Source organism: Tenrec ecaudatus, chromosome 16 (genome assembly GCF_050624435.1).
Source record: "Tenrec ecaudatus isolate mTenEca1 chromosome 16, mTenEca1.hap1, whole genome shotgun sequence".
Lineage (NCBI taxonomy): Eukaryota > Metazoa > Chordata > Mammalia > Afrosoricida > Tenrecidae > Tenrec > Tenrec ecaudatus.
The window spans coordinates 27,056,593-27,069,177 of record NC_134545.1 but is presented as its reverse complement, the minus strand read 5'-3'; the positions used below and the strand labels follow the sequence as shown (position 1 = coordinate 27,069,177).

The window sequence follows — 12,585 nt, the reverse complement described above, 5'->3', positions numbered from 1 at the left end:
AAATGAAGACAGCTGGCTAGAGGAATGGGGATATCATCAAGAGAATTAGGAAATCTGAGAGAAGCAATTAATTTAATAAAAAGAGATTTCACATGTTTGGGTTTATTAAATTAGATCGGCATGAGAATTGGATGGGAATGTGAAGATGTTGCTCAGGCAAGAGGTCCGAGTTGGTGTTTTGGAAATAATGTGCACAGAGGCAGTAGCTAGAGTCTAGTATATTCGGGCCGAGGCTTATGGCGGAGAGGAAGGCCCTTTGGATATCTACCAGCAATGATAAATGAGCTCTGTCGCACTGCCAGCGTAGGACAGGGCCAGGCCAAAGGACTGAGGGCCATAGAGAGAAAGTGAGAGTTCAACCTGGAGACATGGCAGAGAAGAGGCTGTCCTGATCACAGAACTGTATCCTGAGCATTTCAGATCCTGATTTGTAAACTGTTAACTCCCCTACTAAACCTTGTAATTGTGCACGAGGTCTGGCCACTACAATGAATGATCGAGCGCAGCAGAGTAGTAGAGTGAGCTGTCGGGGGAGCGGTTGGTGTTGGAACTGGTAAGGAGGTTAGCGTGTGGAGGCATGTCTGACCTCTGTTTGCCTTATAGCCATCACCCTGGGTCTGATGAGTTGAACTATCCTACCCGCTTGTGAAGTCAGAGTGGGTCGGGGCTGCCTGCTAGGACAATGGTAATCTCCACATGCATGGCTGTGCCTGTTCACATGGATGTCGGCACAAAGGTCTGAAAGAGTCATTCATTCATTCATTGCTGGGAATGCACTCTGCGGAGGGGGGGGAGGAGAGGGGAATACCGTGAGGAGAGTTTCCGGAAGCCGTTAGTAAAGCGTGGTCCAGGCTGGGGGAATGATTAGGGAAACTGAGCACTTGCAATGACTCTCCGGCTCAGGCAGGAAAAGATGGAGGCTGACCTTTGGCAGAGGACAGTAAATGTGGTAAGATGGATGCAGTGGTTCAGAAATAGATTGGCGGGAGTCTGCCCTCCACACCAGAGGGCAGAGCCGAGCTGCTCCGGCGGGTTTCCAAGGCAGTGCTCCTCCTCCTCCTCCTCCTCCTCCCACGTGAGACCTGGTGGGTCTGAATTGCCAGCACTCCCGTGAACAGCAGCTCACTTAACAACTGTGCCACCAAGGATCCTTCCAACGCCAGTGACACGCACTGCCGCGGAGTTGATTCCAACTCAGGAACACTACGGCGCAGAACGGAACAGCCTCATTAGGATCCCACGGAAACAGATGGCCGCATCGTTCTCTCCTAGAGTGGCTGGTGGGTTCAATCTACTGACCTTTTGGTTAGCAGCCAAATACTTAGCTGCTGTGCCCCTAGGCCTCTTAAGGCTCCTTCTGAAGCAAGCCAAACCAGACCTACTGCCTTTGGGTCGATTCCACCTCATAGAACTCTAGGTTTCAGAGACAGTAAGTCTGTATGGGAGCAGCCGGAGTCTGCTTTTTCCCTGGGGATCAATGGTGGGTTTGAACCGGCAACCCTGTGGTTAATCATCCAATACTTAATTGACTGTACCACCAGGGCAGTTAAAGCTAAGACTTGAACCTCGATTTTTGTGGCCACTCAAGATGGGACACAATGACTCTGAAGTGTGAATCTAGTCAAGTTAACTTCCTGGTAAAATGACAACAAAATGAATCCTGTTCAGAGAAATACAAGTAAATCAGAATCCAGACAGAGTCTCTAAGCTATAACTCCAAATTACTGGACATGCAAGAAAGCATTCAAATGTGATCTAGCAATAGGCAAAAGGCAACCAAGGCCCAGCTTTGTGTCAATACCCACACCCACTTCATTCTACATTGCAAATTGTATCTCAATACAGCTGTTATGAGAGAACACACACAGACACACACACACACACGCACACACACACGTCTAATCCCCAAATGACCCACATGTCAGAATGAGCAAACAAGATTTTAAAAACAGCTGTTAGAACTAGGCTCAGCAATACAGAAGAAAACATCCTTGCAATGAACAAAGAAGCCTCTGCAGCAAAACAGAAATAACTACAAGAAATAAATGGAAATTCTAGAGCTGGAAAGAAAAAACCAATCTCTATCTGAAATATGAAAAATGCATGGGTGCAGGCCACAGTTAACCTTGCCCAGAGAGAGGGCTAGCTTTTGCCCTGGGCTCCAGGGAGATAATCTCGAAGCCCTTGGAATGTCCTGCCTGATAAGACTGTCTTTGTTTACCTGGGGCCTTGGGCTGTGCAAGCTGGTCCATTCTAACCGTGTGATTTATTTCGGGAGCTCTGAATCACATGGTATCAGCTCCACTTCCGGAGGGCCTGGGAACCAAGGTCGGCCATGTGAACTGTCAACCATATTTATGTTCAGAGCCCCCCACCCGCCGCTACAAGGCTCAGGGCACCAAGGCTGGATGGGCTTCCCTTGCTTGTGGTGATCCGTGCATATTGCCACCCCTCCTTTCTGACAGAAGTCCATGCTGCCCATGACTCCACATTTGAGGACCACGACCAGAGGGAATGTCACTCCCGGATCTCTTGTGGAACTCTGCCTTCTGGTCACTTCCTGGTATATTTCAGTGTGTTTCCTTTTGCTGTAATAAATGCCACTGTGAATATAACAGCTTTCCATGTGAGGCCTTCTAGCAAATGACCAAGTCTGAGGGTGGACGAGGGGAGCCTGGAACTCAGAGCTGGTGTCAGAGGGGAGGGTGGTGATTTTTGAACATCCAAACTCAGCATCCCGAGAGGAGTTTTAGGGCAGATTGCAGGTGACAGAGTCATAGAGGTACACAGAAGAGAAATGAAAACGAAACAGAGCCTTGGTAACACAGACAACAGACAACAGCAAAAGCCATCCTTCCGAGACGTCAAGCGATCTATCCCTCTTCGGTACCTTCTTTCACATTTCTGCTCCACCAAAGCCGGTCCAGGCTTGACCTCTTCAAGGTCCATGTGATCTTACCTCCTCCAGGAACTTTCCAGGCCATTTAGAGCACACACACCCGCCCCTGCCCCCTCCCATGGGGTCTCCCCTTCTAGGAACTCCATGGTAACATAACAACATCGTTACACAATCTTACTGGGAGGCCAGTGGCTGCCTCATGGATTGGCCTTATTTCCTCAACCAAAGGATAAGCTCTTTGAGGGCAATGATTTTTGTTCGCTTGTTTGTTTTACTTCTGTATTGTATAAGTTTAAGCCTACAGTAAAGAGTCAATAAATACTGAAATCTGCTGCATAGCTATATCACCACAAGAGTTTATTTCTAGGACTCTTGTCAGACTCTCTTCCTGATCATATTGATTGCCATTTCTATAAAAAAAAACTCATTGTTACAGAGTCAAGTCTGACTCATGGCTACCCTATAGGACAGGGTAGAACTGCCCCTGCGGGTTTCTGAGATTGTAATTCTTTAAGGGAATAGAAAACCTCGTCTTTCTCCCCCTGGTGCTGCCCATGACTCTACTTTTGAGGACCAGGACCAGAAGGAATGTCACCCCTGGATCTCTGTGGAATTCTGCCTTCTGGTCACTTTGGCTGACCTTCTGTTTAGCAGCTCAAGGGTAAGGTGACCAGACGTCTCAATTTTTAACAATTTGTGCTGCGTCCCGCAACGTTTTTTAAAAGTCCTGATTTTTTGAAAGAATGCACGACAAGCTAGGGAACGGCGGGAGAATGGGAAGGGAATATAGGGTTTTCAGCTGCCATGTGGCTATTTCGCCACGATATGAGTTTTATATTATTTTTTGTTAATTTTATAATGTTAAACTTTAATAATAACAAATAATTGTCGAGAACTGATTATCGAGAACTGCTTATCAAGGTTCACATTGTTGATCAGTTGTTAGAATTCGACCACCATTGTTTGGACTTAATGAACAATGGCATTTTTGGGCATTGGCAACGACGAAAACATTTTATAACTTTCTCTCAGACGATACACATCATACTGCGTGCTAGTTCAACAAGTGATGGCAACAAGTCAGCTATTCAGATAATTTATTTTAAGTCATTTATTTATTTCATAAATATATAAATTTTCTTGAATTTAGCAGACAGTACTCATTACTTATATCTTATAGTGGCGACAAAAAGGCTAGCGAATCTTCAAAAATTTGGCTAGAGTTCGTACACAATCAAGCAGCGCTTTTTCAAAATACTATAAAACTTACTGAAAGCGACAAAATTTTGGTCATCAAAGTAGCAAATGAAGTTAATAATTTAAAATTTCAATGTCAAGAACGGTTAGAAAATAATTGTCTTCCGTTAACTATCCATAATAGTATAAGCCAGTTAGAAGAACAAGGTGCAATAAATCATGCAGATATCATGAATCACATTAAAAAGTTCTATAGTAACTGCATAGATTAATTGTGGAATACACGCTGTCCTTACCAGGAACTAAAGCTGCAACTGAATGCATTTTTTCTATGGTAAATAAAGTGTGGACATCAGTAAAGTCACAATTAAGTGTTGAGACTTTGAAAGCCATTATATGTGTGAAATATAATTTAACAAATTCCTGTGAAAAATTTCATGACCTTTTAAATAACGACAGCAATCTACTAAAAAAATCAACTCAAATGAGAAATATGCCAAAGAATAAAATAATACTATACATAATTTAATGTATTATATTTGTAAATTGAACTTATGTTGAAATTTTAAAAATATATTACAATACTATTTTTGCATCTATGAAAATTTTTGTTGTTCCATATAGACCAAATTTTCAATCAAGAACACTGCCCCTCCCCGCCCCCGTCAATGGTGTCCTGCTTTACCAATGTTAAAATCTGGTCACCTTATCCAAAGGTTAACCACTACTACACCACCAGAGCTCCCAAGCCATCTCTAGGGATGTAGTCAAGAAACACTCATGTAAAGTACGTACTGAGGGGAGAACTGAGGGGAGAAGGAAGGCGCACAGAGGGAGGGAGCTAAGGTACTAAGATAAACAGAGATGGATGTGCCTGGGAGGTCATGTGGAGAAGGGAGCTGAACTTTACATTTTGCTACTAATATCTGATAAGCCTACATCAATACCCGTAAGGCCACCTTCTCCGTGTCCTCGCCCTCCTACGAATCCCAGTGGGCCCAGACCCAACCGTGGGCTTGTACTTCCCCCACACAGCTGGGCCTTCCATAATTTTTGGTAACCCCTATCTGTCTGGGTACAGAGTCCAAATGACAGCCTGTTCTACAACGTCCCCCAAGCTACCGGTTGCGATGGCCTCTGCTCCACCCTTACAGCCGAGGACCATCCACTCACCGTCAAAGGAGCATCTCGGTGCAAACGCGTCCTACTTCCACAGACCTTTCCCAGAAGTCATTCTGCATTTCCGTTAGCACTCAGCATCATCTGTGAGACCACGATTTCGAGGGGGACCCCAAACAAGCCAACAAACATGGCCTGTAGGTTCAACTTACTAAGCCAACAACAACAACAACAACACCTTTTAAATCCCCTTCCAATGATGACTCCTGAGGGCTGCGCTTTCATTTAAAGCAAAGAGCGCGTCCTCTCATTTGATCTCATCACCCTGCTCTCTAGTTAGATAGATGGGGTAGATACTTCTCTCTACTTGGACAAAAAGGCCGGGAGGTGTTTCATTTGCCCCTACCCCCACCCCCCTCACCCCTGAGCCTTTCTTTCAGAGCCCTGGTCTTTGGGGCCCTAGGACAGCAGGGAGGACTGGGAGAGTTGGAGCAGGCAGGCAGGCAGGCTCCAGGGCAATGTAGTTGCAGCAAAGTGATGAGACCCATAGTGAGGAGGGTCTTATGAACACACCCACGCAGATGCTTGCCAAAGACAGTGGGCGGCCTCAGTGGCCACACTTACCCAGGTTGGAGGATGCGCGCCCCTCGGCGGCCCGGTCCTTGAGGGTTTCGGCAATGCCCAGCTGCTGTTCGTGGTACTGCTTTGCTCTCTCCAGGTCCTGCATGCACCTGGCAGCGTGGCCCAGGCCAGCGTAGGCCCGCATCTCAATAGCCTTCTCCGTCAGCTCCTGAGCCAGCTCCAGCACATAGTTGTGGTACGACATGGCCTTGTCAAAGTTCCTCCGATAGTGGTAGGCGCTGCCCAGGTTGCTGTAGGCCCGGGCCTCCTCTCGCTTGTTGCCCAGCTCCTTGGCTATCTTCAGGTGCTGCTCGTGGCACTGCACAGCGTTCTCAAAGTCACCCATGGCGATGTACACGGCGCCCATGTTGCCGAGCTCGCGGGCTTCCGAGAGCTCATCTTTGGATTGTTTGGCCAGGAGTACACACTGCTTGTGGCTGGCCAGCGCATTCGGGTAGTCTCCGATGGCCGTGTACACGTGACCCAGGCTGCTCAGGGCTGAGGAGGCTGCCTGCAGGGAGGGGATAAGGCAGAGAAATAGCAGCGCATCAGTGAAGGGCTTTGGGTTGGTGGCGGCAGATAAAACCATTCAGAGTTTGCCTGGAACCATGCAATGATGCCGAATGGTGCTACCGCTGGGGCCCCGCAGACCTGTGCGGAACTGATAAAGAGGGTCTCAGGGGAAGAGACGGGGTGGCTTACCCGCGCTACCCTTTGCACGGGGGTGGTCTCCACTAAGCCTCACCACCCCTCTCAGGTTTACACTGGCTCATCTTGTTTGGCTTTTTTTGCCCCACAAGCTTTGATGAGCAGAGCCTCTCTCGGAGGGGACACTGTCTACCTTGGCCCCGCCCACTGCTCGTCACAGGCCCATTCGGGTATACAGGCCCGGCCTGGGTCGTCGTACAGGTTTTTAATAGCGACAGCTCTGTGTAAGTGCAGCAAACCCAGCAGCAGTAACAGACATCACACAGGTGTCAGAGTGGCACCTGAGTGCGCTGTGCAGTCTGACACACAGTCTTCATGTCTAGCGACTCTGCGGAGATTTAGAAGGGGAGGTAGTCTGTGCCCTTTCTGCCCTCTTAGTCTAAAAGTTCTGCCCTCTTAGTCTAAAAGTGGGAGACTGGCCTACTCTTCCCGCCTCCTTCATACCACTCTGCAGGTATCTAACCCCTCTCTCCCCCTCCTAAAGGTGGACTGGAGACAGCGCTGGTAGAATGACGGGTGAGTGCTGTCGCCAGCAGGTACGTGATCTTCCCAAGGGCCCCCAGGGCTGGAGAGTGAGGCAAGAGGCCTTTCTTTATGTGCTGCGCTCGATGACGCTGGTGCACTTAGGAACAATTTTATAAATATTTTATAGATGTGAGTGATTTGCTACTGTGGGCCCTCTGCCTGTGAAATAGCAGGCCTTGATCAAAATAACTGAAGAATGACCATCTTTATGGTTCTTGCAAATAGCCTGTTCTTAAGTTGCTGCCCTCCCCCTCCTCATTTCACAGATGTTTCAACAAAAGATTTAGGAAAATAGGCAGGAAATAAATGCCTAGAGACGTGCTTTTGTTTTCTGCTTTTGCTGGGAACCGACACTGGAGCAGTGTCGGTTCCGGCAGAAGCAGTGGCGGTGGCACTAAGAACAACCTCCTGGACGTGGCCTGGCCTCAGTTTCCCACCAGGCAGCCTCTTTGTACACAGGCCTTCCCACTGTCCCCTCATTGGTTTCCTCCCCTGCTGACCTAGCCTCTTGCCTCTGCTTTGGGGTTCTTTTCCACGCAGGCCTGGCTGGGGCACAGTGCATAGTCCACAAACCCATCTACCCAGAAGCCTCTGTTGCCTTCAGAGTAAAGGACAGAAAAAACTTACTGCCATCAAGCCTGTGCCAACTCATAGTCCCTCTAGGACCGAGTAGTAGAACTGCCCTGGTGCATTTCTGAGGCTTTAACTCTTCACAATAGTAAAAAGCCTCATCTTTCTCTTGCAGAGTGGCTGGTGGGTTCAAACTGCTGACTCTGTGGTTAGTAGCTCTACAGGTAACCAACCCACTTACACCACCAGGGCTCCTGGGGGACTTCAAAGAAGTCTGTGGATAAATGGAGTTCCCGGGGGACTTTGAGGGGTTCTTCTACGGGTTGTCCCATGATGGAATGAGAGTGTCCCCAAGAAGCGATCAGAATGGAATGAGCTCTGCGGGTCTGAGTGGGAGATTTTACTTCCCGGGGTCAGCCGGGAATGGTGTGTGTGCGAGCCCTGTAGAGGGCCCTGTCCAATGTGCAACCATAAATAATTCGGGAGCTCATTCCACTCCGTAGATTGGGCGGCAGCCCTGCTCCCTTGGACACAGTGGGGCAGCTGGATGTATATGGTGCATGCTTGCTCTGCCCCAGGTGGCCCTGGGCCTGGGCACATCTGCCTACGGCAACTCCAAACGGTGGCTCTAGGAGCTCCCACCTCTGGCTGTTTGCTTTTCCAAGTGTCAGGAGGCCTGGGATCCCAGTGTCTGAACATAAGGAAAGGGACTATTGGGTGTTTTCCTCAGGGCCTGGGGGTGGGCACTATCTGGTGCATGGAAGCCTCCAGCAACAAGGTGCAGCTGTCAGGTGAGCCCATTCAGGGCAGGCAGCCTAGAAATCAGCATTTCTGGAAAGGATGATACAATCATGTTGCCCACACCAGCCTTAGCCTCGGACATTTCAGAGGGAGCTTGATGTGGTGGCAGAGTGGAGTGGGGCTTGGGGGTCAGAGGCCCAGGCTGGGGGACTCTGAGAAGTCATCCTACTCCATCCCCTCCTCTCTCTCTGTTTGTATCTGGGTGCTGATGGTCATACAGCAAGGCCTCAATAGGGCTTGGAGGGGGTCAGCAGAAGCAGTGAGGGCCCCAGGTGAGTGGCAGTGTACTCTCTTCAGGTGGGTGTCTTAGGGCTGTAAGAACTCTTACAGGCAGAAGGTAGCAACAGTCCTGAGCACCAAAGACTTCAGTGCTTAGCAGTTACATTACACAGGGAAGGGAGGCAATGGTTTCAAAGCCCATGGGCAAATCACCTGGGCCCATATTTATCAGCTACTTGGACAATTCGATTGCCTTTGTTCTTGCTCCTGTAGCGTAAGCTGAGATCTGAACCATGGTTGCCGGCTGTTAATGAGAATCTGAAGATTCCATCTATGGGGAATCACAGGCCCCACCTCAAGCAGATGCTGTAGTTGCCACCGAGGTCCCTGCTGCCTTTGTATATGAATCTCGCAGAGATTTTTCTCCTAGAATAGCAGCAGCTGCTTCCCACAGTGGAAGCATTCGGCAACATCTGTATTTGAATACTAAAACACAAGCAGCTAGAGAAACAAACTATCCGGTTAGAGTAAGACAATGCGTTCTCTTTCTATGGGACAGAGAAGACTGGAGAGCTTGCCAAAGCATAATTTCCAGTTGCAGATGGAAGGAGGTTCAGAGGGAGGCTTGGCCGAGTCTGAGGCCTAGATATTTGCAGAATTGCATCTGGCCAATCAGTTTCATGGGATGTGGAGCTAGAGCAGGGAATTTATTCAAATTTCCTGAGACTACCTTTAAGGGGTTTTAGTGTGAGAAGCTTAAAACACTCCAAGTCTACCGCCTGTGGTGTTGTTGACACCACTATTAAACAGCATGCTGTTGATGGGCTAGGTCCCTGCATGCAGCTCGCCCCAGAAAATGGCCCTTTGTCTTCACTGACCCCAATCCACATGCACCACCTGCATTACCTGCCAGTTTGGGGCTGTGAGTCAAAGATCTGGTTAGCTACCACGACTCAGGAGGCAGAGGGATGTGGGATAAGATGGATGGTCTCTAGAATTAGGTGTACCCTGATTCAAATAGATGGCAATAGATGGCATCTTGAAGCCTCAGTTTCTTCACCTTTAAAATGGGCATTGCAACACCTGACAATGCCTTAATGAGTACAGACAGGTTCCTCTAATTACACCTATCTGACTAATATACAACCCATAGTTATGAAGCCACCCCCCCTACACTTTAGCCTTCCCTCTCCCTCTTTGCTCCTGGAAGAAATGATGTGTTGCTGCCTGGTTAATCTCAGCTACAGATACTCATTAGTCCCATGCTCCACAGTCATTATCTCCTCTATCTCCTCCCCCCCCACCCCGCCTTCTCTGCCGCTCCCACTCTGATTCCTGCTCCCTCTCATGCTGGGGGACTTCTCTACTCTCTGTGACCACCTCCACTGGTGCTCCCTACCCCTCAACCTCCAGAGGCAAGTTCTAGTCTCCTGCATGGCCCCTTCCATGGTCAGTCCCTGACTTGGAGCCTCAGGAGCCCCACTCTTTCCTCCTCCTCTTTAGCTTGCCTCCCCATTGTCCTCATCCTCCCCCCACTCCCTAAGGTGGCTGCTACTTCTACTACTGGTGACCTGCTCCTTGGGAAGCCCCTCGCCCCATGCCCTACTCCGTTGTGGTCGTCACCACCAACTCTCCCTACCCATGTGCCTCACAGACCTGCAACACCCAGGTGACTTGCAGTCCATCACTTCAGGTTCAGTGAAATCCACTAGAACATTGTAATTATTACCACTGTATTAAAATGCTTTCTTAAATGTGGAAGTATTTCTTTGTAACATTTTTTAATGCATAGAAAGGTACACTATATACTAAGGCTGACATTTGACTAAGTGATGTTAGCAATAAACTGTACTTAACTGTTCGTATTTACGTACAAATTTGACTGAAAGATAGACTTCACATAATGACGAGGTTGATTCCTATCAGGAATGCAAAGATGGTTAAACACGGATGGAAATCACTCAATGCAATTCATGACATAAATACAGCAAAGGAAAAGAAACACATGAACATTTCAATTGATACCAAAAGGGCATTTGATCAAATCCAACACCCAGTCCTGGTAAAAATTCCCAGCAAAATAGGAAATAGAAGGGGAATTCCTTAGGATACATATGGGTATATAAGCAAATCCAACATCTAATACGATTCTCAAAAGAGAATATAAGCAGTCCCTTGTAAAAGTGAACCAGACAAGGATGCACACCTGTTCAACATTGTATTGTAAGTTCCAGCCATAGCAAAAAGGCAAAACCAAGGGCAATAAAGGGCATCTGATTTGATAAGGAAGAAGTAAAGCTACCCCTGTTTGCAGATGTTATGATCCTAGATGTAGAAAATCCCAGCATCTCAGCAAGAAAACTCCTGATGGGAAGGCTCCGCAAAGTGGCGGGGCACCAGATCAACATGCAAAACTCAGCTTCCTTAACATCACTACCAAGAACAACAGCAAAATATTCCGGAAATGAAATATGGAAAACAGTATCATTTACAACAGCTTCTAAAAACAAACTAAAATACACTTGCAAATACACCTAGCTAGAGATAAAAAAAAGACACACACACACACACACACACACATACCAACCATTTAAAGACTACAAAATGCTACTACAACTAAGAGAGTCTGCGGGACCAGCCCCAATCTCAACTACATAGACACCCCACTACTCCCCTCCCAGAAGAATGCACTTCAGAGGACAGCATTGAAGCTACAGCTCAGGGAAAGGGGTGTATCTGATCAGAGCACACAGGAGCAAACCAAGAGGGAAGGAGAGAGAGTGGAACACATCCTGGCCCACCAAGCCCTGAGGACGATACTCCCGGTCAGAGCAGCCAATGCACAGAGAAGACCACAGGGCCAGCCCCACCACGAGACACAATGTCCCTCACTGACCCGTAGGGCTATGGGCGACAACACTGGAGACATAGTGTGGGAATTTTGCCCAATCTGACCCCACCACATCGGGGCAAAATGCTAAGGGTATGCACAGAACAGCAAGGGGAACAAAGCAATGATGATGGCAACAGATGTACAAATGTGCTTGACACAATGGATGGATGTATGGATTGTGATAAGAGCTGTCTGAGCCCCCAATAAAATGATTTTTTTTTAACCAACTAAAAGAAACCTGTGTGCATGGAAGAACAAGTCATGCTCCTGGGAAAGAAGATTTAACGTTGTGAAAATGTAATCACTTGCCAAGGTGATCTAGAAAACACAAAAACTTACTGCCATTGTGCCAATTCTGACTCATAGTGACCCTGTAGGACTGGGAAGCACTGCCTTTGGGAGTTTCTGAGACTATTGTTCTTTCCGGGACTAGAAAAGCTCATCTTTCTCCCTCAGAGTATCTGGTGGTTTTGAACTGCTGACCTTGAGGTTAGCAGCCAAACGTGTAACTGCTATGCAACCAGAGCTCCCTAAGTGATCTATAGATTCCCAATGCAGATTTCACCATCTTTCTTTAAAAGATGGAAAAACTAAACGCTCACTGTATATGAAAAGGAAAGAGACCTGGAAAAGCAAAACAGCACTGAAGAAGAAGAGCTAGGAAATCTCACACTTGCAGATTTCAAGCCCTACCATAAAGACAGAGTGGTCAAAAAGCCCAATGTTGGTACAGTGAAAGACATACCAGTCAGTGGAACAGATTTGGAACACGGAATTAAATTTATTCACCTACGGGCAGCTGATCTTCAAAGACCATTAAAGAAAAATTAGGGTCCAACTTGGGGGTTTGAATTTACTGTGTAAATAGATTATTGAGCATACCCAAACATGCACAGAAAGTAGAATAGAACCTGGGGCCTTCTAAAGATTAAATATTTATGTGTATCCAAAGACTTCTCTGATATAGATTGACAGAGGCTATTTGCTACAAATATACCTAAGAAGTGGTGAAGGGCCCAAATTCAAATACAGG

General features: G+C 47.5%; 1 protein-coding gene across 4 annotated transcripts in view; it reads right to left on the bottom strand.

Annotated features, from left to right (window-relative positions):
- Nucleotides 1–12,585, bottom strand: part of TTC28 (tetratricopeptide repeat domain 28) — a 696,928-nt gene that overhangs the window by 132,805 nt on the left and 551,538 nt on the right. For all 4 annotated transcript variants that reach the window (XM_075534764.1, XM_075534766.1, XM_075534765.1 and 1 more), the window contains one exon: nt 5,840–6,347. In XM_075534764.1, coding sequence (XP_075390879.1) covers nt 5,840–6,347 — 508 coding nt within the window. The remainder of the gene's footprint in view (nt 1–5,839; nt 6,348–12,585) is intronic.